This window comes from Gobio gobio, assembly GCF_949357685.1.
Source record: "Gobio gobio genome assembly, chromosome: 2".
Lineage (NCBI taxonomy): Eukaryota > Metazoa > Chordata > Actinopteri > Cypriniformes > Gobionidae > Gobio > Gobio gobio.
Genome location: NC_137098.1, coordinates 67,168,007 through 67,195,584, shown reverse-complemented (window position 1 = coordinate 67,195,584; position 27,578 = coordinate 67,168,007). Strand labels below are relative to the sequence as shown.

The 27,578-nt window shown below is 40.8% G+C and overlaps 5 protein-coding genes across 5 annotated transcripts in view; 4 read left to right on the top strand and 1 right to left on the bottom strand.

Moving 5' to 3' along the window:
• The window catches only part of LOC307120077 (basement membrane-specific heparan sulfate proteoglycan core protein-like), a 335,684-nt gene that overhangs the window by 181,562 nt on the left and 126,544 nt on the right, over positions 1-27,578 (bottom strand). The window contains exon 12 of the mRNA XM_079806937.1: positions 23,826-24,110. Coding sequence (XP_079663063.1) covers positions 23,826-24,110 — 285 coding nt within the window. The remainder of the gene's footprint in view (positions 1-23,825; positions 24,111-27,578) is intronic.
• Positions 5,738-6,346, top strand: LOC307120315 (histone H1-like; the record flags this gene model as incomplete). Its single annotated transcript, XM_079807301.1, has 1 exon — positions 5,738-6,346. One exon carries the CDS (start codon positions 5,738-5,740, stop codon positions 6,344-6,346), a length of 609 nt encoding a protein of 202 aa, XP_079663427.1.
• LOC307120457 (histone H2A-like) lies at positions 6,853-7,239 on the top strand (the record flags this gene model as incomplete). Its single annotated transcript, XM_079807495.1, has 1 exon — positions 6,853-7,239. The coding sequence occupies one exon, from the start codon at positions 6,853-6,855 to the stop codon at positions 7,237-7,239; it is 387 nt and encodes a 128-aa protein (XP_079663621.1).
• LOC307120387 (histone H3.2) lies at positions 9,590-10,000 on the top strand (the record flags this gene model as incomplete). Its single annotated transcript, XM_079807407.1, has 1 exon — positions 9,590-10,000. The coding sequence occupies one exon, from the start codon at positions 9,590-9,592 to the stop codon at positions 9,998-10,000; it is 411 nt and encodes a 136-aa protein (XP_079663533.1).
• On the top strand, positions 12,482-12,856 carry LOC307120498 (histone H2B-like; the record flags this gene model as incomplete). The annotated part of the gene is made up of 1 exon (XM_079807557.1): positions 12,482-12,856. One exon carries the CDS (start codon positions 12,482-12,484, stop codon positions 12,854-12,856), a length of 375 nt encoding a protein of 124 aa, XP_079663683.1.

The following is a 27,578-nucleotide window of genomic DNA, read 5'->3' as shown; positions in this document are numbered from 1 at the left end:
GGTAGGAAAAAAGTAAGAACTAGAAATAAAATGATTTAAATTAGAATTGATTACCAGGAGATAAAGTTAATTAAATGGGATGGGGGTGTTCTCTTTTACTCTGGACAGCAAGGGCAGTGACTGTAGCATCGAGCGTGTTTTGCCGTATTAAACATGCGTTTATATCATTTTTATCAGAACAGGGTGTTAAACGCAACAGTTTCCGTTTAAAAACGTTTTGCAACAATTTGTTGGGGCTGAATGCAGCCCTGCAGAGTTATTTTAATTTTATTTTAAATTAGGCTATTTAGGTTTAATTTATATTAAATTGTTTATATTTACATAATTTCGCTATATTTTAATCAGCTATATTGTTTTTATTAATTTCCAGTAAATAATTTTTTTGTTTAAACTTATTTCAGTCTTTTCCAAGGCAACATTTCTAATTTTCGTAAGTTTTTCAACTAATACTTCAGCCCTATTTTATATAATTTCAGCTTTATTTCAATTAACTGAAATGTTTTTAATAGTTTAAGTTAACGATAACAAATTATTTAGGCTAATGCCGGTCCGGGACACCAATAGGCCGGCAGTCTCACAGGCTAGATCCACAGTAATAAACATTTTTTTTTTAAACATAATTTACAGTACTTTTAAGAATGGGCTGACTCTGGTAGGGAACTCTGCCTGGACTTGGACTCTATCCTCGTCTCTCTGACCCTGCTGGAGTTGTTGGCCCAGGACTCGGCAGCCCGGCCCTCTGATCGTCTGTTTCATTAATAAAGTTTGATTTGATACATATCCCCGCTTTTGTGTCTTCTTTTCCTGACAAAGTTATAGGTCACGATATAGTGATTGACATTTCAGCACTTCGTGAACAGACCGCGAGATTAAGCGCACACCTGCAAGCTCATGTGAATTACAGTAGAAAATGAAGTTAAGGAACAACCTCGATCCTTCAGGAAACACAAAGAAGCTGATTGTGTGTTCGGTCATTGTTCTCAATCTGAGCCTCCGATGGAGAGTTTATTTAAAGATACAGCATCATTCAACACAAACTCATATGAACACAAACACATCGGATTCAACTCAACTACTTGACAAAAGAAGAAACACTATTACAACAAAAGTAAAAATACACATTGCCTCCATCTTTCATACGCATTATCACAGATAGATGCAATCGTTCTGAAACTCTGTATCAGATCGACACGAAACATCATTACAAAGAATTTCAACAATGAAGAATACAGTTAGCCTGTGGATTCTCTCCTACACAACACAATCATGTAAAAAATATGAAAATACAGAATATTATATAGGCCTAATACTCACAGAGTATGAGAGGCAGTGCAGCGGAGCACATACTGTCACATTAATCGACTGTTTTAACAGCGCTGTGTCCAAAACAGACACTTCCTGTCATTTCAGAAAACATGAGGGAGGAGGACACAAAACTCTAAAAAAAGAAAAAAGTTTTTCCGGTAATTGTTAACGCCATGCACACTGACACACACACTGACACACACTGACACAGTGAATACAAAAGGCTCCATTGATGCACCTCGCCAAGAATTCAGCCTAGGTTCGGCAGCCTCAGTGAGGGGTGGAGTGTAAAAAAGCACAGGCAAGACGGACAAATCCCTCTCTCTCTCTCTCTGAAGGGTCGCTACCGCCACCTACTGTACCGGGGTGTTCAGGGCTTCAAAAAACAAAAAAACATATTCTGTGCTCTAACCCTGTATCTTTGTGGGAATGTGGTATAAGGCAGTGGTTTTCAAACCTGTCCTGGAGGACCCCCAGCACTGCACATTTTGTATGTCTCCCTCATCTTACACACCTGATTCAACTCATGACCTCATTATTAGAGACTGCAAGACCTGAAGTGGGTGTGTCAAATATGGGAGACATACAAAATGTGCAGGGCTGGGGGTCCTCCAGGACAGGTTTGAAAACCCCTGGTATAAGGCACTCTTTAATTTCCTTATTTTCTCACCCGTCCCAGAAATGAATAGAGTAGAGTAGAGTAGCCTTTATTGTCATTGCACTGTGGAAGCACAACTAAATTTAGGGTCCTCCCACAGAGCGACCCTTGCACCACACAAAAATAAAACACATAATATGCATAAAACCTAATAAAAAGTTTAAAATCTTAATGTGTCTATAGTTGTAACGAAAGTGCAGGTAGGGGGAGGTGTGCTGATTTGTCTGCTCTTCAGAGCAGTATGAGGTGATTGGAGGTGTGGGCTTATGTGTGTGAGTGTCCATGGGTGTTGACAGTTCGTATGGCCCAGGGGAAAAAACTGTTCATCAGCCTGCTGGTGTGAGATTTGGTTGACCTGTAGCTTCTCCCCGAGGGCAACAGATCAAACAGGGGGTTGGCAGGGTGTGAGGGATCACTTGTGATGGCCTTGGTTCTCCTGGGGCAGCACGATGTGGAAAGGTTTTCCAGGCTGGGCAGAGGGCAGCCAATGATCTTTTGGGCAGTGTTAATGACCCTCTGCACCGCCTTCCTGTCCTCAGCCTTGGAGCCTGCGTACCACACACTTCAGCAGTGTGTTAGTACGCTCACCACAGCGGAGTGATAGAAAGCCAGTAGTAGCTTCGTGTCCAGATTGTTCTTCCTGAGGACACGCAGGAAGTGTAGCCGCTGCTGAGCTTTCTTAACCAGAGCCCTGATGTTGTAGGTCCAGGAGTGGTCAGCAGAGATGTGGGTGCCCAGAAACATGAAGGTGGTGACAATTTCCACCCGATCTCCATTTATGAGGAATAAAAGTAATCCTGTCTGTGCTTCCTGAAAACCAAAATTAGTTATTTTGTTTTGAGGATATTTAGGGTTAGGTTATTGTCTGAGCACCAGCACGATAGATCATATACACTGTCTCATCCCCATCATAGATACATCCAACCACTGTGGCATATTTTTATAATGTGGTTGGTTGGGTGGGTTGGAGAGCAGTCGTAAGTGTACAGGGCGTACAGCAGAGGGCTCAGAACGCAGCCTTGAGGGGAACCAGTGCTAAGTGTGGAGGAGTGTTCTCCTTCAAACTTCATTCTTGTTCCAACTTCTTATCTTGCTGCTCCTTTCTGAATGATATTTTTTATACCTCATTATGACATGCAGCACATTTTCAGAAACTTCACAGCTATCACATTTATCTGATTTGCACTTTCCCATTAAAAGTATTGATTTTAAAGCTACACTGTGTGATATTTTCCCCCATCTAGCGGTGAAAAGGTATACGACCATCCAGTGAATATTAGTTTCTGTTCCTCTCAATTCCGATTTTGTTTTAACTCCTACGGTGGCCGATTTAGTCCAAGATTAACATGGCTTCCAGTTCGACCTCGTCCACATTCGACACGATGCCATCGAGTGTCTTCTCTTCTCCATTTCCCTTTAAAAGCCTTGACATTAATCGATTTCTGAATATTATAATAGTGTCCCGCCGCTGTTATCTCTGTCCCACTTTTTCTGTCATGATTCTCTCTCTGCTGTTTTTATTCATGATTTGGCTCATCTTTACCAAAGAGGACCAAATCTCATTGCCCTCCACACCAATATAAGCTGGAACACAACAAAACTATATACATCAATTCTAATCATCTCTATTCTTAGCATTACCATGGATATTTCTTTAAATAAAGCATCTCTTATTGTTTCAGTTGAACTCAAAATATTGAGTGCTATTGAGTCAGAACAGATGTTTATTCTAAAAGTATGGCTACAACTTCAGCTGTGAATACATCATGCAGTATTTACCAAGGAAAAAGAGGAGTTCAGGAATTTGAGAGATATAGGTTTAATCAACTTCAGTCTATAAAATCTATTATGTTGTGACTTAGGACAGTCAAGAATAAAGAGATAAATACTTAATTGTCTAAAAAAAACAGGAATGAAAAGTAAAATTTAAAACATATTGCATTAGTAATTGTATTGTATTATAAAGTTTTTTTTTCCCTTCCCATTGATCCTTCAGATTCTAGTCTAAAGTCCATGTGCCATTAAACCGCACTAGAAGAAGACTATTAAGACAGAAGAGATGACAGAAACCATTGAACCATCTATATTCATTTTTTGATATTGACTCACAGTCAATATGTGTAAAACATTGCTGAACTGAAGTGGTGAAACAAATATTTAAACATAAGCTCTTCAAATGACATGAGCAACAATCAAGAGTGCAGGTCAAATACATCGAAGAGTTGAGCTCTTAGTCCGTGAGCTGTTCATGAGTTAGGGAGGCTTTCATATACAGGTGTTGTTTTGGGAAGCTTGAAGCAACTGGACATTATCCGAGTCTGTTTGTGACTCATCTTAGCTCAGCAGATGATCTGTCATTCTTCAGAAGCTACATTTCTACCATTACAGGTTTACCATTTAAAGGCTTATTTGTGTATCAAATATGAAACAGTCGCTTCATTTACTCGCCCTAATGTTGTTCCAATCTTTCTTCTGTGTAACATAAAAGATAATAATTTTGTCTAAAGTCTAACTAAAATATCTTCTTGTGTTTTGCAGAAGAATCGTCCCTTTATCAGGTAATGCAAATGACACACAGACACAACTAAACAAAGCAAAATACATTTTACAGCATTTATTCATTTAGATTAATGTTACATATTTCTGCCTCATTCTCTGATGTTTTTAAATAGGAAAAGCCCCTGAGGTTAAGGCGTAAGAGGTTGGTTAAACCTCTACAAAACTGAGACCCAGCCAAACAAAATGTTTAAATTGTTTTCACATCATTGAATATGTTCGGTTATAGTCTGAGGCTGAGCAAATCCAAGTGAGACCAAGTTGCAGTGATTTGGCTGAAACCATAACAAACCGGATGAGACCAGACCTCTGATTTTCATTCAGATTTACCTGTGAACTCAACACTTATCCATTATCCTCGTCATTTCAGTTCATGACATCATTTAAACAAGAAAAACATCTGCCTAAATAACTATATAAAACATAATCACCCATTGTAAATACATGACTGTGTTGTGAATTAGCATAGTTATTAAAAGGACATTATGACCTGCTGTCTCTTGCTTTAAATGATGATGAGCAATCATTTTTTATCATTTCTATGCACATATATGAGATGAATGGCGAATCAGGAGATACAAAATCCTTTTATTACATTACAGTTTAATGTCGTGATATATATGATGCACATCAAAGATGTGTTCAACTAGTTAAAACATGGATCCTCCGCTGGCCAGAGATGAGAGTCTCGAGCCTCCGGATGATGTTCGTGTGCTTCCAGCTGCCCAGATCAACATCTGTATGAAAGCCTCCTCAAGCCCTCACTGATGCTGCTCTCATTAAGCCTCTTTCAGACTGTCTGCTGAACACACAGAGGACGGGTTTAGGAGTTTATTAACTCTTTCATTAAAAGTATCCATCGGATTTGCACGTGGCGTTTCGCCGTGGCTGATGCTCGCCTTGGATTTGACCTAACGAAGACAAAAGTGACATTTCCTCTTCGCGTATTTGAGTCTCTAATGAAAGGCCAGAACCTCTGCTTGGTGTTCACTGTGTTTTGACTGCGATAAACTATTTCACCGCTCCAGTTTTTCCCCAAATGTATGAGAAGAAAACACAAGCGCGAGCGGCTCGTGGACGCGCACAGACGCCGAGCGGGCGGGTTGAGTCTATGAGGTTCTCATGTGTTATTGAAGAGCGCAGCGCCGCTCGAGCGCAATCATTGCTGAACCCAGACAGCGCTTGAGAGACTTTAGATCCGACCAGAGAGAGATAGAGATGGCAGAAACCGCCCCAGTCCCGGCCAAATCGCCCAAGAAGAAGTCCGCTGCGAAAGCCAAGAAAGCAGGTCCAGGCGTCGGCGAGCTCATCGTCAAGGCTGTGTCCGCGTCGAAGGAGAGGAGCGGTGTGTCCCTCGCCGCCCTGAAGAAAGCGCTCGCCGCCGGCGGCTACGATGTGGAGAAGAACAACTCCCGCGTCAAGATCGCTATCAAGAGCCTGGTGACTAAAGGCACCCTGGTGCAGGTCAAAGGGACCGGCGCCTCCGGATCCTTCAAGCTCAACAAGCAGCAAGCCGAGACCAAGAAGAAACCCGCCAAGAAAGCGGCTCCTAAAGCGAAGAAGCCCGCGGCCAAGAAACCCGCCGCCGCTAAGAAGCCCAAAGCTGCAGCAGCAAAGAAGCCTAAAGCCGCCAAGAAATCGCCGAAGAAGGCCAAGAAACCCGCCGCCACAGCCGCTAAGAAGGCGACGAAGAGCCCCAAGAAGGCGAAGAAGCCAGCAGCCGCTAAGAAAGCAGCCAAAAGCCCTAAAAAGGTCAAGGCGGCGAAACCTAAAGCGGCGAAGCCTAAAGCCGCCAAGCCTAAAAAGGCAGCTCCCAAAAAGAAATAAATATCCACTGTTTGTTTCTCAACGGCTCTTTTAAGAGCCACACACTGACTCTGAATAAAGAGCAAAACTCACGTATTTTAATAATTTGTTAATTATGAAAACAAATATGTGACTTTTGATCACAGACTCTGAACAAACAAGTCAGTTTATGAAAAAAATTTCGAGTAAACATTTGTATTCATAAGAAATTGGTTAAAAATGGTCAAACAAAATACAATAGGAACATAAAACTACAGTATCAGAAGATCAATGTGCACAGAATATTACAGTGTTTTGTAGAAACAGCGATTAATATCCATATTTGTACGTATTTTACTTTTCTATTAAATCTTTTTCAAACTTTTCATCTCTACAATCATTCCCGCAGAAAGGGGGTTGGGCTTTGGAGGGAAGTTCAGTGATTGGTTTAAATCTTATCAGACTCTAAACCAATGGGCGACTGGCTCTCTCGTCTAAATAAAGTGTGGAGGCGCTGTTCTTCATTCTGTAACTGACAGACTTCAATAATGAGCGGAAGAGGCAAAACCCGTGGAAAGGCTCGCGCTAAGGCCAAGACTCGCTCCTCCAGGGCGGGACTGCAGTTTCCCGTCGGCCGTGTCCACAGGCTTCTTCGCAAAGGCAACTATGCCCAGCGCGTCGGTGCCGGTGCTCCGGTTTATTTGGCCGCTGTGCTCGAGTATCTCACCGCTGAGATCCTGGAGTTGGCTGGAAACGCCGCTCGGGACAACAAGAAGACCCGCATCATTCCTCGGCACCTGCAGCTGGCGGTGCGCAATGACGAGGAGCTGAACAAGCTTCTGGGTGGCGTGACCATCGCTCAGGGCGGTGTGCTGCCCAACATTCAGGCCGTGCTGCTGCCCAAGAAGACCGAGAAGCCCGCCAAATCCAAATAAACACCCTAAAGCCTGCTTTAGCGACCCAAAGGCTCTTTTAAGAGCCACACAATTTATCCCTGAGAGAGTGATTTTCCTTTATCACATCTTTTATTTGAATTTCTGTTAAAGTCCTTTTGATTAACCAATTTGTGCACAAATTCTTCTGAATTGTTTATGTTCGTGTTAACAGTTCGTGAGAACATGTGACAACATGTTCTCCATTTATTTTTCCTATTTTTTTTTCCTCTTGAAAGAAAGAACATTTGATGCAAGCATCAAATCCATTAAAGAAGTTGCCCCAACAGGGCATTGTGTCAAAGTTAAATGGTAATAAATAAAAATAAATGGAATGAAGAAAAATTAGATCTATTAAAAAAAAAATAGTCCCATAGTATTCAATGGCTGACTGTAGTAGATTTTATATAATAATGAACATGTAAACTCATTACTTGTTTGAATTTCCTCATTATAATTCCTCAATTATAATCCTTGACCGATTAGAATGAAACGAATCCAAATTGGATGAAGGGTCCTCAATATTTTGGCCTTACAAAACATAATACAATATAATAAAGTGAGACAAAGATAATCTACAGCAATTAATCCCATGCTTTAACTCTTTATCTTTCCATTCCTCCTTTTGTGTGACCGACTGAAGTTTAAGAACGGGAAGCTCCATCCTGGACAGCAGACACAGGGCCAGTCGAGCTGCGGAGAGATCGCTCTCTCATCTCCTCCTTTGACACATTTATTCCACATCGAACTCAGGTCTACCGTACAGTAGAGATATCAGTTAAAGCGTTAAGTTATTGTGGTGTATTTGGGATAATGTGTATATATGTATGATGTGCAGTCATTGGTTGGGATGACCGGAAAGAGGGTATTTAAGTCACGTGATGTGGTTTGCACGTGTGGAATGTGATGTAATCAATATGTGATCTGAACACCAGTAAAGTATGTTTGATAGCATTTTGGTGGCTGGCCTCGTGAATATATAACATTTATGTTTTAGGTGGGATATTATGAAAGCAAAAAGCACTAAAGACCAAAAATCTTGATTTATTAACCTGTTAACACAGTATACCCCATTTCCCTATAATATATATCAAAATTAAAATAAATTAACGTTTGAAATCTATCAGTCTGTGTGTCATGAATGAATATAATATACAAGTTTCACTTTTTGAAAGGAATTTGAGAAATAAATCAACTTTTTGATGATATTCTAATTATATGACCAGCACCTGTATGTACTTACAAGTCATTTGCCCACCTGCAACTATAGTTGCTGCTTGGACTTTTGACCATGTATACAAAAAACTATAGATCTGTTGTAAGATTTGTTTTGTTTGGATGATTCTAGAGACTTTCATGATTATGTAGATATGTATATATCAACAACAAATGCTTATTAGTAACATGAAAATGACCTTTCTTTGGGAGGGTTTGCCTTTGTCATGCTTCCTGGAAGTATAGGGGGAAGTTGGCATCCTCATGACAGGAAGTGAATACATTTTTTTCTTATTGAAATCCTTTATTTGGTTGTTTGCTTGCAAGTCATTGAGAAAACATGGATAACATTTAGAAAAATACTTACAAAAACAAAAATGACAACGATACTATACTAACTATATACTATACGGTGGGCTTAAATGGGTTACTAAAAGAAAATTGCAGAACGCCAATGAGTAGACAAATTATTGTACTTCACAATGCCGACATTTAAACAATTAAACTGAGCCACAGGTTGAAGTTTGTTTCTTAGGAAAGTAACTCTAAGTTTCCATTCATGTTTTTCAATGACAATATTTAATTAAATTTCAAATCTGACTAGAGATACTTGTGGTCCTTAAAAAAAATTGGTAAGTAATATTTGTATCCAGTCTCACTGCAGTTCGTGAGGATTAATGAATGCATTATGGGAATGCTTAAAGCTTTATTGGCATAGCTAAAGATATTTATACTCATGTATAAAAATACACATAAATTAAATGTATAATGTGGTGACATCTGTACTTGTCTCAGTTTTTACTATTAGTTTCACAAGAAAAACTGAACATTCAATAAGAGAAACAATCACTGGTTTTGTTGTACAAATGTAAAACTGATTTCGCTTCTATTTCCGTGGATACAAAGAAACAACAAACAAAGAAGCGTTTGGGCGGGAAGCACAAACTGTCATCCGTTGTTTGAAAACAGGATATGCAAAGTAATTGGCCAACTGCCAGACAATAACCAATCAAAAGCCTCTGAAGCAGCGCCGTCCAATCACAGCGCACGGCAGCTCTAGGCTTAAATAAGCGCGTGTTCTCGTGAACTCTTCATCCGTTCGTTCTGTTCACAGCAGCGGCTGAAATCATTAGAAACAATGGCGAGAACCAAGCAGACCGCTCGTAAGTCCACCGGAGGAAAAGCCCCGAGGAAGCAGCTGGCGACTAAAGCCGCCCGTAAGAGCGCTCCAGCTACCGGTGGCGTTAAGAAGCCTCACCGCTACAGGCCCGGTACCGTGGCGCTGAGAGAGATCCGCCGTTATCAGAAATCCACTGAACTGCTGATCCGCAAACTGCCCTTCCAGCGCCTGGTGAGAGAAATCGCTCAGGACTTCAAGACGGATCTGCGCTTCCAGAGCTCCGCTGTCATGGCCCTGCAGGAGGCGAGCGAGGCTTATTTGGTGGGTCTGTTTGAGGACACCAACCTGTGCGCCATCCACGCCAAGAGAGTCACCATCATGCCCAAAGACATTCAGCTGGCCCGCCGCATCCGCGGAGAGCGCGCTTAGACCCGCAGCGGCTTCAGCCACACACACCCCAAAGGCTCTTTTAAGAGCCACACCAATGCCTCCAAGAAAGATAATTTCTATAATGGTTTCAGTATTTTCATTGTCTGAATAACCAGCAATAAACAATTGGTGCGTGCGATCATTAAATCTTTAGGTTTCTGCCTTTGGTAGTTATAACACCAAAACACTGTTACAATGTCGAACTGTGCCAGAGGTCAATATATGCAGACTATAATAAAGCACTTTAGGTTTGTTCCTCTTCATTTAAGCACTTAATCACAGAAAACAGTGCAATGAACGCGTGCGAGTGGAGATGGCTTCACTGAAAATAATGCTGGGCTACATGGATGAATACATGGAGTGATTATACTTATTTCATCATTAAGTTTATTGTTAAGCAAACATACTGGGTGGCATATGCAGCACAATATTTTCTAAATAAATATCAGTGACAATAGTATATTAAAATGTATGAATTTAAGCAGGTAATGTACTCCACAGTATACAAACTCTTTAGTCTCTTAGCAGGCGCGAGAAATACTTTATCCACCCGATGCTGTTATTATAATAATTAAAACTCTTTAGCGGTTGTGGGTCACATGACTTCTTCGCCCACAGTGCTGGACATTCTGACCCTGCGGGAAGTAGTTGTGTATTTTATAAAAAAACAATAAACTAAGATTAATTGTGAAGAAATTGTCTTAAGATGCTGAAGAGAACATTAAGTCATATGTTGTTCATGCGCTTATTTTGCACATTTTTAAACATTTGGGTAAAAAAAAAAACTTAATTGTAATATGAAACAAACGTCAGGGTGAAGGTTAAATCATGCGCGTGAGATATATTTTGGGGTAGGGGTGTGTGCCACGGGACGATGGTTTCAGTCAGGTCCTGTAAGGTCCTTACTCACGTCATCATAAAACTAGCTCAGTATTGAGCTAGAAAAACACATATAACAGTAATATAATGAGAATATCAACATCTTTTCATTCTCTTTACTCTAAAGATGTATACAGTAGTGTTGATATTAAGTGTGCAGTAATTTATTTTGTGTTACACAATGTTTATCAATTCACACGTACTAAAATTAGCTGGTTTACAAAATGAACACAAAACAGTTGCATCAGTTTGATACCAAAGTTAGCAGAAGTGAAAATGCTGAAAAATTACTCAAATTGGCTGTTTTTACTCTTCTTGCAATTTAAACAGTTTCATGAATCAGTGAAGTTCTGAGTTGACCGTATGGTCTTTCCTCCAAAACTCAGTGGGTCTACAATGGGTTTCAAAACTGTCCAGAACTGCGTATTTTCTCAAAATATTATTACAATATACAAATAAACGAGCGGGAAATGAAACAAAGGAAAAAGCCCGTGTCGTTCAAACATGAGGCGGTGGGCGGGGCTATCATTCATCCGCATGTGATTGGCTCTTGAGCCGCTCGTAATGCTTTGAGTTGTCCAATCAAATACAAGTTTGTGGGGTTGGCATGTTCAACGAGCCAATGAAAAGGTTCAAGTAAATTAGCATATGTTAGTGAATAAAAGTCTCTGTATCGCTCATGAGTTCACATTAGAGGTGTGCGATACCGCTAGATTTGGTATCGATCCGATACCAAGTAAATACAGGGCCAGTATCGCCGATACCGATACCAATACCGATACATTTTAACAATTAAGGTGGATGCGTCTTCAACCTAAATCTTAATGAATTTTCATGACTTTTAATTTGTTTTTGTGATTTGCATTTTGGGTTATTAATCAGTACTACAAAAGCTTTTGTTCAGAAACAATTTTTGGTTACTTCTGCTTTATTTAAATAAACAAAGTTACAAAATTATTATTCAAGTAGCATGTTAACAAAAAAAATGTTTCTCCTCTTTAGTGCACTTCAAAATAAATATAAAAAATGTCAAATAAATTCTCCTTGTAAGATATGAGAATAAAATAACGTTTCTCCTCTTTAGTGCACTTTTCAGGATTTGAAAAAAAAAATCATAATGTTTGTACAAATTAGTTGTATTGCCACTGTATTTTAAAGACTTTCTACAAATGGTACAAGTCGCTGCTGTCTCATTTTCGGCCTGAAAATACATACAACGCTCCTCTTTCTCTCTGATGCCATTCTCCGTCTCTGACTGACTAGAAATGCGCGCGCGCCTGACTGCTGGTGGAGCGGCGCGCTAGTGGTGAGTCACGTGACGGTACAACACAGGAGAGAGGGGGAGAGGCTGTGTCGAGCACGAGCAGCACTCTTGGGAGGAGGATTACAGAGAGCTTGCAATGCTCTGCTCTTTGACAGCAGCAGCATTTTGACAAACTCAGTCAGGTCGCAAAACGAGAGAAACTGAAACTTAAGTATCGATATTTTCACGTTGGTATCGATCAATACCGATACCAACGTTGGTATCGATATTATCGATATTAGTATCGATCTGCCCACCTCTAGTTCACATTGGTTTGTCATCATTGCGTCTCCAGCATCATGCCTGAACCAGCGAAGTCCGCCCCCAAGAAGGGCTCGAAGAAGGCCGTCACTAAAACCGCCGGCAAGGGCGGAAAGAAGCGCAAGAGGTCCAGGAAGGAGAGCTACGCGATCTACGTGTACAAAGTCCTGAAGCAGGTTCATCCCGACACCGGCATCTCCTCCAAGGCGATGGGAATCATGAACTCTTTCGTCAACGACATCTTCGAGCGCATCGCCGGTGAAGCGTCTCGTCTCGCTCACTACAACAAGCGCTCCACCATCACATCGAGAGAGATCCAGACCGCCGTGCGTCTGCTGCTGCCCGGGGAGCTGGCCAAACACGCCGTGTCTGAGGGCACAAAGGCGGTCACCAAATACACCAGCTCAAAGTGAAGCCGCTCATCTCATCACACACAAAGGCTCTTTTAAGAGCCACACATAACGTCTTTATAAAGAGCTTGTCTATCTGCACGGTTTAGTTCAATAATTTAATGAATTAGCTTTAATCTTTAAAGTTATTGCTTATTTTGGTGAAATATAATTTAATAGGTAATGTTTTACAGCTTTCTAGTTTATTTTTTTATTAATAAGATATTAATTTTAACAGGCTCAAAATGGAGACTTCATTTAGTAATCTATAATCACATTCATGAATGTTTATAAAAAAAAGCTCATATTGAATATTTGCTCTATGGTGGAAAAGATTACAAATGTAAAATGAAGCTCAAGATCATGTGAGTAGAAACATCTCTGCTGAAATCTCATCACTGTCAGTGAAAGATCAGTTTTATTAGGTCTGGTGTAAAATGGCTGTTAAATGTGTAGTTTAGTGGCAGAGCATCCAAAGGCAACTTCAGTTTCTTACAATGAAAACATGACGAACTCAGACAATGTGTTCGGCTTAGATGATGGTTTATAAATGAAGACACAAATGTGAGAGAAAGACATTACACACTTTTGGGCATATACACATTAATTTGAACTGTTATTTATATATTCAGAATAAAACTTTGGTCTGTATGTTTACAAATTACAGAAACAAGTGAAACAGAGCCAGCAACACTGAAGAACATTATTACTGAAGAACAAACATCACACAGATATGATCAAGACATTTAAAGTTATGACAAATCTAGATAATAACAGTAAATATGGATCATATAAAAGCATAACACACTAAAATATGTCATGTTTAATGAAAGATGATATAAGGTAAATCAAATATGTTAACAGAAATATGATCTCACTGAATCTGTTTAAACATGTTAATATCAGAGTTTCTTCAAGTCTCTTCCTCTGTTACGGCGAACTGACTTTGGTCTTCAACAGATGGATCTGTGAAATTAAAACAAACCTTTATTACAAATACAATTCGTTTAAATGACAATATGCATATTAATAACAAACCAGCTGAAGTGTGTAAACACCAAATCACTTCAAATGCAGAACACAAGCCTCACCAACACCAAATCCCTTCAAAAGTGGCAGATCATCCATGTTTGTAGAAACTGAACTCAATCACTTTTCCTGCTCGCACCGTTTGAAGACACAGAAACTGCATCTGCTCTGAATTCAGTTCAACTTTCTTTTTCCCATTTATATAAACAGATGATTTTGCTCAAATAAAATTCAGAAGCTGGCATACACATCTTTTTTAAAACTCAAAATAGAAAAGTTTCATTACAACTCCGAAAAATATTTCCTAAAAGCAAAAATAAAGATTTTAATAATTCACAAATGCATGAAAGATTCAATAGTTTCTTTCTCCGTACAAAAAGGACATCCAGCGCCAATCTCAGGATTTCAAATTGAGATAAAATAATTGATTCTCCACTGCTATCACCTGTTCTTTTAGATAACAGTGGTTTATAAAGTGCTTTCCACTCTGGTTTGCTGTCCACATTTAAAAAATAAAAAGATCCCGCCATGGAGTATCAGTTTTCTTATTTAACTTATTTTTTTGTTTTGATTACACAATACTTATACAAAGCTTTCCCAGTATAGCTGAAAAAAGTCTACACACAAGGATTCAACAGTTTTCTAGAAAAACTTCTAAAATCAGTGAAAGACAAACAAGGAAAAGAGTCGCAGGGTTTGGTCACAATACTCAGTTATTTTTCTGTCTGCCATTTCATTATCAGACGGGCTGATCTAATTCCCAAATGTTGAGCCAATGCCTCTTTATTCTTGAAATCGAGTCCTGATATTTCCAGTAATTGGCCCGTGGTAGTGACTTTACTCTCTAGCCAAGTTTCCATCCACTTGTTCCACTGTTTTGTAATCGATAAAGTGAATATGCATTAAAAAAAAGATTGTGAAATTTGAAGATTTGCTGTCTCCAGCCTGTTTGGCCTTTTACCGATGAAATGGTGTCATCCCTAAAAAACAGCATTATCTCATAAGTTTTGTTTTATCGCTAAAGAAATCTGCCCTCAAGTCGTTTCCATATATAATTTCACAAATTATATCGTATCTTTCGTGTCCCAAATATTTGTAAAATGCAGAGAGTAATGAGAAGATTGACATTTACTTACTGTTTTCAGAATAATAGGCCTATTACTAAAGTATGAAATATGAATTAGAAGATCAGGGAGAAGTGGGACAGTTTGTCTGACAGGAGGAACAGCCTTTATGTGACGGAGCCCATGGGTTTGGACACAGAGCGGCTCAATTGTCCTGCATGCAACTTTTACTATTTAGTATTTATTGTTGTTAGGAGGAAAACCCCTTGAGATGAAACATCTCGTTTTCAAGGGGGTCCTCGAGACCAAGATAATACAGCACATATACATTCACACGATCCATAAAAAGATTGGTAGCTAGAGTAAAATGTTCGGTCATAGAGCAACAATCTTTAACATAAGCCTTGAACATGAGCAGTCAAGCCAGTCGAGAAATCATGTCAGATCATTCAAACTAACAAAGTTATTGGTTCTGGTTTCAAAAACATCAAATCGCTGATATTTTCCCCCTCAGAGACAGAACCTAAACATTTTATGTGTGTAACCTATATTTAACTTTTATTAAATAGTCTAGATTCAACCGACTTTATTTTTTTTTTTAGATTAAATTATTTTACGTTTAATAAATTGTATTTATAAAATTATTTTATTAACAAGTGTCATGTTTGTGATTTTCATTTGTCAGTTAGCCTTATCCTGCCCATGAAATCATGATTATATTAATTTTATTTATTCAGATATAGATGTAATAAGTTATTTATTTTTGTCCGTATTGGAAACTCCCACAGCCTTCCTTCCTTTGACAGACGCAACATTTGTATTTTTGACGAGCTAATGAGATTTCCAAGGCACCATATTTTCCTCATCCATTTTGAAATATAACTTTATTATATTTTAGCTAAATTGTAGGCCCTATACATAAAATATGTTTTTATTAAACAGTGTCATGTTTTTTGTACTTTGTTATAAACACAGTTTAGATCAATACTTGATCAAGCAATATTCAGAAACGGGAGAGTAAAATAGTAAAGCATAGCAGACAATGAGCAGCCCTGCCTGACACCTCTGTTAGCTTCAAAAGAAGCACATAAACCAACGTTTACCTTAAGAATACTCTCAACGCCACTATAAAGAACTTTAACATGATTTATACAATTCTGACGAAACCCAAAAGCTTCTAAAACTCCACACAAATAGAAATGCTCAACGTGGTCTCTCCTGATCTGTGGGTTAATCTAATTCATCTAAATTCAACATCTTGGAGACTTCTAAAACATCGTAAACCAATTAAATATTGTCAAATATTGACCTACCAGGGACACAGTAGGTCTGGTCAGGATGGATGACACAATCCATCACACCTGCTAGCCTGTTAGCCAGGGCTTTCGAGAGCAGTTTGTAGCGACTACAGAGAAGAGATACGGCCCACCAGCACTTGATATCTGTAAGGTCGCCTCTCTTGGGCAGGAGGGTTAACACTTCTCTACGGCAGCTCAGAGGTTCAAAACCTCCAGCAGGTCCTCTCTCAATTCTGACCAGAAAGACTTGTAAAAGTCCACTAGCAGGTCGTCAATGCCCGGCGCCTTTACGGACTCCATTCCTTGGAGGATCTTGTGCAGTTCCCCCATGCTCAAATTACCAGAGATCTCAGCATTGGCTTCCTCCAAAACCTGGGGTAAGTCTTTGACAAATGAGCTGTCACTCCTGTATTCTGCCCCAAGTTAATTTTTGTACAAGTTCTCATAAAAAAATAACTAATCTATTTAGACTCAGAACACAGAGCATAAATGGCATGCGCTGATATATTGTGGCACACAAACACTCATATGCAGCAGCACATCACGTGAAGATCACACACACAGAGAAACATTCAGGAGCACAGAAACCCATTGTCAACGCTGTCCTGTGATTTATCAATAAAGTAGCGAAACTCAACACTTATAGCGTAGATGTTTCTACTGTTTAAGTAACTACATCCCACAGCTTCACAATTAATAGAGAGACGGTATGACTAATTCACACACGCTCTCATTAATGCTCTCAAATAAATGTACTCTCACGGTGCTAATTTATCTTTATCTGATTTAGAACGAGCAGAAATCTGTAAGAAATATCACAACCATTTTTATAACAAGTTATTACAAAATAACTGCAGAAAGTGAGCTGTTATGTCGGAGCAATATCACTCTGGGCAGCTCATGACATCTGCTGTAGCTCTGCACAAGGAGATCTGAGTTTGAGTCCCAGTTCAAGCTCCAGGCCTTCTCAAGCCAACTTTGAATCCTTCAATTATTTAAAAAATCCCAAAGATAAGAAATGCACAGAAAAAAAATATCCCACCTTTAGTAGTTGAGCATATTTATTGAGTCCGGGCAAAGGATTATGGGTAATGTAGTCTATGAAGGAGTGACAGTCCGGGGTGGAGTGCCCTCTGCTGGTAATCACGGGCACTCACACTGGTGAATTGTGACACATTCAGTGCCTCAGCATCACCCGGTCTATTTTCCTCAACCACATGTTTAGGGTCAGTTCCCTGAATTGCCACACTCGCCCGCGGGCGGAAACTCAACAGCTCTGTCTTCGCTGCACCTGTCACTGCCCAGGCGGAGTCGCATTTGGTGGTCCGACCTCAACCGGCTCACTAACATTATCAACAATGTCATCAGCCGTCGAGCTGGTTTCCCTATTTTTACCAGGACAAGCACAAATTAATTGACCAGAAACATGTCATTGTGTCCATTGTAGCATAATCAATAGTCCTCAGCTTTGGGATGCAGTGACAGATCCAGGTCCTCATCATCTTTTAGGATCATGTAAATTAATCACCTAAATTAAACCATGTTTTAAAAGAGGAGATCCACTAATTGCTATCATTTTAATAGGTGACACTAATTTACCATATCGGGACAAAACTCTCACTAAAGTTGAATCACTTATGAAGGGCTTTTTTTGGATGGCATGGAAAGTGGAAGGACAGGAGTAAATATATTATCAACAACTATTCCAGTCTCATACAGCTCAGCAACAGTCTTCCACGCTCACCGCGGACGTTACTTTCACGCCATGACACCACGTGAGTTTACTTATGGTGCTTTTCCACTGTGTGGTACGACTCGGCTCGGCTTACTTTGGCTCGGGTTGCTTTTCCTCTGCAGTTAGTGCCGCTTCAAAGTGTGTGTGATTATAGACTGATCGTTATAGTTGTGCCGCCTCTACATCCGGGACATTACGCTCCTCGGCTACCAACATGCGATGGTCATTTGAACAAATGATACTGCGGTGGCTGTTGCTGACTATTTAAATTTAGCAGGTTTGGTGTCTTGTGGCGCAAATCCAATGACGATTCTCTCTGACCAATCAGTGATCTGCAGTGTTTACATGTCACATTTTAGTATCGAGGTAGTACAAACCCAGGTGGTACTAAAAAAAAAAAGTACACAGTGGAAAAAACCCCAAAAGTGAGCCGTACCGAGCCATACCATGCAGAGAGAGAGAGAGAGAGAGAGAGAAAGAGATCAGACAGAAGTTTTACCTCTGGCTCTGTAACATTTGTAAAGCAGCACGACTGTCGCGAGCAGAAACGGAGAAGCTGCCAGAAGAAAACTGAGGATTTTGAGGCCAGAAATCTGAGCTGAACTTGACACTGAAAAACACAAACACAAGCACATTATTCAGAAACATTACTGTGTATTAAAGGCCCAGTGGAGATTAATAGAACTAAACTTGCTTTATATTACTTCTACACACTTCTACACATTTCTATTTCTTTTACTTAACTATACATCATCATTTTCGTTTATGTGCTTTAATCAAAACATTAATTCTCATTCATGTATTTAATGACATCAAACAAGGCTTAGGGATGAATTCTTAAAAACATTATGGCACTTTTGTTCGCCTGTATATTGATTTATGGTCATTTATTTGAATGTTATTAATGTTCTGACTCTGACCACATTCAGATTCCTTCCTTGATGAATTAATTTAAAATTAAATAATGAATGTATGGACAGTCAGATTCTGAAAGTCACTAACATGTTTGATCTGTTTTTATTTTAATGTTGTTGATTGGCTGTAATTACAACACTCTTCATTTCATTAAACTATAGGATGATGGTTATGAGGTGTTGATGTTCCCCATCGAGGGAACTCGCACTGCGTCGTCGAGTGACGACACTCTGGGAACGCCCTCAGCGTTACGCATCTGAAGCATGAATGAAATCAAGCCAATCTGATTGGTGGTGCGTCGTGACGTAGTAGATGACGGCATACCCGGAAGATACAAAAAGGAAGCCGATGCAAACACACACTAGCTTTTTTGCTCTTCAGCGAAGCGCTATATGTCATTTTGTCTGTCTATTTGGTGTTGTTTGTCACATATATATATTACCAGAAAGTATGGCTAGTGGGCAACAGTTCACGAGGTGTGCATCCGTGTCCGCAATTCCTTTCGGGCATGGACACACACCTTTTGTGTGTGCAATGCCTGGGCGTGCAGCACGCTAGGGTGGCTCTCGAGGGAGCCGCCTGTGGCGAATGTGAAAAGCTGCCGCTCAAAGTGTTGCGCTCACGGCTGGCCGTGTTCAATGAGGCCGGCCAAGCCCGCAAGCCCCAGGGTTCTGGGCCCGCTGTTGCTGAGGCACAGCGGCGCCGTAGATCATGGGGCTCGCAGTGGGACCTCGTGACAGGATACAGGACTGCTGAGACATCTTCCCGTGGTGCGGAGAACCGGATGCTGCAGCTATCCGGCTCCGAGGAGTCGGATGTGCTGAGCATCGAGGCGGGTGCAGTGGAGTCGGAGCCATCACTTCACACACCCGCTCCAGAGGAGCTAGTGGAGGTTTTTTCCCGCGCCGTGGCCAAGCTAAACATTGATTGGCCACACGAAGAGCCCGAAATCCAGCCGCCCAGTAAGCTGGATGAACGGTTCTTCAGGCGCAGGCCTCAACCTCCACGCCGGGGTCTGCCTTTTTTCCCGGACGTACACAATGAGTTGTGTAGGTCTTGGGACAAACCCTTTTCGGCCAGACTTACCAGCCCTCCAGTACTTGACTACGGTAACGTACTGGGGGCGGCCGAACAGGGTTATGGGACACTGCCGAGGGTAGAGGAGTCTCTCACGAGCTACCTCTCTCCCGAGGCCGCTTTGTCCCTGAAGGCCCCGGTGTTGCCCAGCAAACCAGCGCGCGATACATCTGCGCTGGTGGGTAGGGCATATATGGCGGCTGGGCGGGCTGGTAGCTGCCTGCACACTATGGCGGTGTTGCAGGCCGACCTCCTCAAGGAGCTCGATGAGGGCGAGGGCCGGTCTCCAGACGATGTCCTCGAGTTAAGGAAGGCCACCGATTTGTCTCTCCGCATTGCCAAGGAGACGGCCCGTTCCATCGGCCGCTCCATGGCGGGCATGGTTTGTGTGGAGAGACATCTGTGGTTAAACCTGTCGGGGATGAAGGAGAGAGAGAAACACTTTCTCCTAGACTCCCCGGTCTCGCCTTCTGGACTTTTCGGCGGCGCGGTTAACACCGTCGTCGAGAGGTTCCAGGAGGTGAGAAAACAGGCGGCGGCCTTCCAATAATACCTCCCTCGTCGGTCCAGCTCCTCGGGGAAGGCTGTCTCAAAGGAGAGCGTTGCTTCTCACGCCCCTCCTGAGGGAGCTTGGCAAAAGAGGCGGCGCTCTCGTGGCAAGCCTTCCGAGCCTAAGGCCGATCTGAGGACCGTCCTTCAGGCGAAGAAGGCTGCCACCAAGCGGTCCTAGCTGCGGCTGGATTGCTGAGAGCTGCCCCCCCAGGGGCGGAACGACCGAGGACTTGCGGCTGGACAGCAAACGTGTGCACCCACCGAAAAACGAGGCTCGGTTGACACCCGAGGCCAGCCTTGGACATGCCTTCCGAGTGTATCTACATGGGTCCTGCAGACTGTAGAGCTGGGCTACAGGCTGCAGTTCGGTTCTCCTCCCCCGAATTTCAACGGGGTGGTCCGGACTGTGGTCGGCCCAGAGCAGGTTCGGGTTATGGAACAAGAAGTACAAGCCCTGTTGGCCAAGGAAGCCATAGAGCAGGTTCCTTTGGCGGACAGGGACTCCGGGTTCTACAGCCGGTACTTCACAGTTCCCAAGAAGGATGGTGGGTTGCGTCCGATAATAGATCTCAGGCTCCTGAATCGGTCTCTGAGGAGATTCAGGTTCAGGATGCTCACAATTCCAGCCATCGTGAGTCAGATTCAGTCCGAGGACTAGTTCGTCACGATAGATCTAAAGGACGCATACTTCCACATTTCCATCCTTCCAACCCACAGGAAGTTCCTGAGGTTCGCTCTCGGGGGCGAAGCGTACCAATATCGGGTTCTTCCCTTCGGCCTGGCACTCTCCCCTCGCACCTTCACCAAGTGTATGGATGCAGCACTGGCTCCACTGAGACTCCAGGGCATCCGTATACTAAATTAAATCGACGACTGGCTCATCCTGGCCAGGTCGCGGAAGGTGGCGGTTCGGCATCGAGATGTCGTTCTGGCCCACATAAGGTGCTTGGGGCTGAGACTCAACACGAAGAAGAGCGTGTTGACGCCCTCCCAGAGGACCACGTTCCTGGGAGTCGTATGGGATTCCACGTCGATGCGGGCACATTTGTCTCCCGCGCGCGTGGAATCCATACTGGCGTCGGTCTCCAGAGTGAAGCCAGGCCGCAGCCTCACTCTGAAGCAGTTCCAGAGACTGCTGGGGCTCATGGCAGCAGCGTCCAACGTGACTCGACGACGCAGTGCGAGTTCCCTCGAAGGGGAACGTCTCAGGTTATGACTATAACTCTTGTTCCCCGAGAAGGGAACGAGACACTGCGTCTCGTCGCCACACCTATCACGGCTAGAGCGCTTGCTTCATCGCAAAAGAGCTAGTGTGTGTTTGCATCGGCTTCCTTTTTGTATCTTCCGGGTATGCCGTCATCTACTACGTCACGACGCACCACCAATCAGATTGATTTCATTCATGCTTCAGATGCGTAACGCTGAGGGCGTTCCCAGAGTGTCGTCACTCGACGACGCAGTGTCTCGTTCCCTTCTCGGGGAACAAGGGTTATAGTCATAACCCGAGACGATTTCACAAAAACAGCACAATATTTAGTATATTTTGTATGTGATTTGATTCGATAGATGTCAATAACTGATTGTGCTCCAGCAGAAATAAGAGCCAGAGACTCATGTATAATAATCATGTGGTGTAAAATGTGAATGTGAACTAAATGTTTTGAACACAGCCTCAGTTACAGACTCGCGTGACTCTCACCTCTGACTGAGATCCAGCTGCGGGGTGACGCTCCTCTCTCTGTTTTACAGTAGTAGAAACCCTCATGTGACTTTGAGACAGTAGTGATGCTCATCTCTCCTGTCGTCTGATTCTGGATCAGTGATCCGTCTTTATAGAAACCAGCGCTGAGGATCGAGGGGTTTGTAGATCGATGTAAACAGTGTAGAGTCAGAGTCTCTCCCTCAATCACATGATCAACAGAACTCACAATCACTTCACCATCTACAAACACAAGACATCTGAGCTTTACTGCAAGTATTAAGAATATAACAAAACAATACAAGTTAAATATTGAGGTGATCAATTGAATTGTACTTTGTTTTCTGAGCTTTTTATTTTAGTCTTGTGTTGTCTAATCCGATCTCGCAACTATTTTGCAACTTTTTAACTTGTTTTTATTGTTGTTATTATTATTTAAAATATATCCTTTATTTTACCAGGAAATAATCCTTCTACCAGGGAGTCCTGCCAATATAGCAGCACAAAACGTTTCACATAAACGGATGGTAAACACATAAAACCAGAAATATGAAAAAGTCTTATCCAGCAATCATATGAAAAATTGCGTAAAACATACACATTTCCTTCCGGTAGGACGCTAAAAGGTTTCTAAACATATTTAAAGATGGGATCATAATACTATACATTTCATTCCATAACGCAGCTGCAAAAGAGTTTTACCAAACCAAAGATGTTCTAGGAACAATTAAACAATCTAGAAGATCTAGTCCTATAATTACAAGTGTAATATGAGAAGAGATTATAGATATAAATTGACAATTTACTTAACAATGCCTTGGCAATAAACAGCAGCATATGCATTTTTTCTTTTGGTACAAGGAGGACCAACCAATTTGTACAAACTACAGTGAGATGTGATTATAAAGCCGGACTCACCGTGTGCAGTGATGTTTCGAGGATGGCGTTTCTCTCCAGATTCAGACTCACACCAGTACACACCAGTGTCAGATGAGCTGAGAGAGTCGATTACACATGGAAATCCTGTTTGTATTGAACAAGTTGTGTCTTTGTCTGTGTATCTTCTCACTGTCCATCCAGCAGAGTTACTCTGATCCTCACAGCTCAGAGCGAGAGAGTCAGAGGAGAAGTGTTGACTTCTGCTGGGTTTGATGACCAGAGACACTGAAGCAGAAACTCCTGAAAACAGCAAAATCTCAATCTAAACTGACACACAGAGACTGCACTGAAACAGAAATAGGGACGAGCACAAACACAAATCCTCACCAGTGACCCACAGTGGCTGTGTGCTGCTGTTGTGTGTGTGATAGGCTGGCCGTCCTCTCTCTGCTCTGCACGTATAAACTCCTGTGTGCTGTAGAGACGCAGGACTGAGAGTGTAAGATCCTCCAGCTCCTCTGCTGCTGTCTGACAGATGATCATGATCTCTGAACCAGCTGAACGTCCAGCCTTTAGAGGAGCCTGAAACCTCACAGATCAGAGTCCCTGATTCTCCTTCAGTCAGCCACGGCTGTGGAGACACTCGCACGACTGCCTGAGCTCCAGCTGAACAAAACATCATGAGTTACAGAGCCGTAGAGAAACTGATGGAGAAACTGATCACAACACACACACACACACACACCTGATACAGTCAGTGTAACAGCATCACTGCGCTGAGAGCGTTGAGTCTTCATCTGTCCTGTACAGGTGTATTTACCGCTGTCAACGTCTCCAACACTGCTGATGATCAACTCTTGTGTTGAGGTTCGGCTGACAGTGTTTTTATACCAGCTGTTGGTTTCCTCTATTTCCCATCTGTATGTCCACTCAGTGTCTCCTCTCCACTTTATATCACATCTGAGAGTGACTGTTTCTCCTCTAAACACTCGTTCATCAGGTCGTACCGTCACCACAGCTTTAGGAAACTCTGTACAAACACAGATTATTGCATTTATAGTTTTAGACGTTGTGTAGATACACTGTAAACAAAAAAAAAATCGTAAAAAGAAGGTAAATGACTGGCAGCTACGGCTGCCAAACAAAAAACATAAAATTAAGGTAAAATATCTTAATTCAAATAAAGTGCAAAAACAATAATTTTACAGAAATTTACATTAAAAGTTTAGTGAAAAACACTCTTATTTTACAGATTTTTTCCTTGTTTAAATTAAGATATTTTACTTTAATTTTACGGTTTTTGTTTGGCAGCCGTAGCTGCCAGTCATTTACCGTTTTTTTATAGTGTTAAACTGTTATTTTACTGATATTTCCTTGTTTAAATTAAGATATTTTACTTTAATTTTAATTTTTTTGTTTGTTTTAACATTGTAAAACTGTTATTTTACTGATTTTTCCTAGATTATTATGATCAAACACCTTCAATAAAGTGACAGTACTAAAAATTCTGCAAAAAACACTGTTATTTTACAGATTATTACAATAAAAAAACATTCAATAAAGTGTTAAATTTACAGTTTTATTTTGGAAGACAAAATACAGTCTGTAAACAATACAATACATAATAGATTTCAAATACAGATAACAGCGGAACAGTTTCATCAAATTTTTAAAGTTGAATACAATTTCAAACTGAAAAAAAAAGATTGTCACGGATTCACTATTGATTCTAAAAATTGTATTTTCAGATGTAAATTTATGTAAACAAATTCTTCAGAGCCCCCAGGAAGAATTGAAAAACTAAAAATTGCATTTATCTTGTAAGTTAGGGTTACTAATATCATGATGAGGTCATGATTTCACCTTATAACAAAATTACAAATTGTGCCATTTACTGTTTTGTATTTACTTTGTATTTTCCAAATAAGTTTTATGTTCTTTTCCTCTATATTCAACTGACCCCCGAGGGCTCCATATAGCTCTGATAATATATGTGGACAAACATTTACCTTTTAATTCAGAATCCAAGCTATATAGTGTAATAAGAAATGTAAATCAAAACATACAACAGGTCCATGATTCTGCACCAGAAGGGACAGACACAGCAGATAATGAGCAATCCTCTTCCAAATCTCCAATAATCAGCTAGATCTGTAAAAGAAAGAAAGAAAAAGACATCGATTCACTGAAAAGTCCTTAAAAAGGGAGGATTTTGTTTTTGTACCTTTCCTTTAAACAACATTTGACATCGAGATATTCTGGCTATATGAACACAGAGTCCGCTCAGCTCTGAGATGGTTATTGGTAATTATTATGCATAACATTTGGTCCAATGTAGCTTGGTTACCAACATTATTCAAAATATTTTGTTTCACAGAAGAAAGTCATACAAGTTTTACAAGTTTGATAAGATATGAGGGTGAGAAAACGATGAGGAAGTTTTCATTTTGAGTGAGCTATGCTTTTAAACTCAAGAAGGTACGTTTGAACCTGAGCTCAAGTGCCTTGAGTTGCCTGTGTTCACATTTCCACACACATAAGGGTAACGTAACAGTATTAATGTTGGATATGACATGAATACTCACTTCCTCTGAAGATCATGTGGCAGATTTTCATTCCCAAAACTTCAGGATTATGAGGGGGGAAGACACACACACACACACACACACACACACACACACACACACACACACACACACACACACACACACACACACACACACACACACACACACACACACACACACACACACACACACACACACACACACACACACACACACACACACACACACACACACACACACACACACACACACACACACACAAATGAATATTAATTTGTTTGATAAAACATTAATATTAATTATCAACTTACTGACAGAGACATGGACTTGCAAAATGTACTCACCAGGTCCATACAAAAACTTCACAGTAGATCCAAAATCCAGGGGCACGTTCAAAGCTCAAACCGGTGCGCAACGTTTTGCTACGGTTTCCGGTTGAACGTCATGTTTTCTGGAAACGGTGTGCAACGGGTTTGAGATGCGTTTGATCTCGTTTGGTGGGTGTGTCAAAAATGACAGCCCAATCAGCGGCAAAATGTATATAAACCACGCGGAATTAAAGAGACAGCTCACACAATGGAAGTAAAGTTGTTTAATGTGTCCGCTGGTATTAGAAGACATGATTGTCGTAAGAGTTTAATATATATATATATATATATAAATAATCAACATGATGATGTATTTATTTATATCTTTAGCTTCATTGCAAGGCAAGTTTATTTATATACCAAATTTCATATATGGTAATTGCTTGACATAAAGTGAGAAAGAAAATACAAGCTATTAAAAAAGTAAGAACTAGAAATAAAATGATTTAAGTTAGAATTGATTACCAGGAGATGAAAAAAAAAGTTAAATAAATGTGATTGGGGTGTTGTCATTTATTCTGGACGGCAAGGGCAGTGATTGCATGTATTTTACAGTATTAAACACGTATTTATATCGATTTCATCAGGCTCCGAAAATTCCACAAAAAGAACACAAAGAATGGCCTTCTCAGCTGCCGTAGTTACAACTCTTGCGTCAACAGAACAGGGTGTTCAACGCAGCACCTTTTCCGTATAAAAAAACGTTTTGCAACCTTTTGTCGGGGCTGAACGCAGCCCTGGTTTGCCTATAATTCTTCAGAGTCCAAGGATGGTGGTTTCCTGTCCTCTCTGCAGAATGAGTGAACATGACAGTGTTCATTACTCATCCAAAACTCCTTTACTTTTATGACAAGCTTTATCTTAAAACTAGCTGACAGTAGGGATGGGCATTATGACCATATTATTCTACATACATGAGAAATTTTATATCACAATAACAATATCACAGTATAGTTATTTTATAGATATTTTATTAAGAAATACTACAGAATAATACTGCTTAGTCTTCACTGTATGATATTCTATGCATTAATATCACTTGATTCTTAAAAACGCAGAAGGTCTTCTCTAGTCTTTTGTAGTTTGATTCAAATTAATGGACGGCAGTTTATTAAGATGCTGCCCCTTTAAGAAAGCACAATGACAAGCATCCGGGATTCCCCACGTTAACTTGAACCGTTTAACTCTAAAGTTACTTCAAACATAACTGACTGTTTAAATCAAGCGAATACCTCACATGACAGGGATTTTGAGATAATTGTGTGCAATATTGGATAGTTACTATCATCGTCATAGTGCCCAGTCCTAGCTTAACAGTATTACAACATAACAAAACACAGAAACAGAATATGCAAGTTATTCGCGATTAGCATATAACTTTAATACACTAAGTTATATGTTGATGTGACAGTAGAAAAAATATAAAGGGATTTATTTACCTTCTGCCGTCTGTTGTCCGCCATTGGTAACAGTTAACTTAAATGTCTGTTCATATCCATGTTTTTCGTTCTCAGTCGACATCCCACAATCAAAATTCGTCCAAAATAAGATTTTAACAGATGT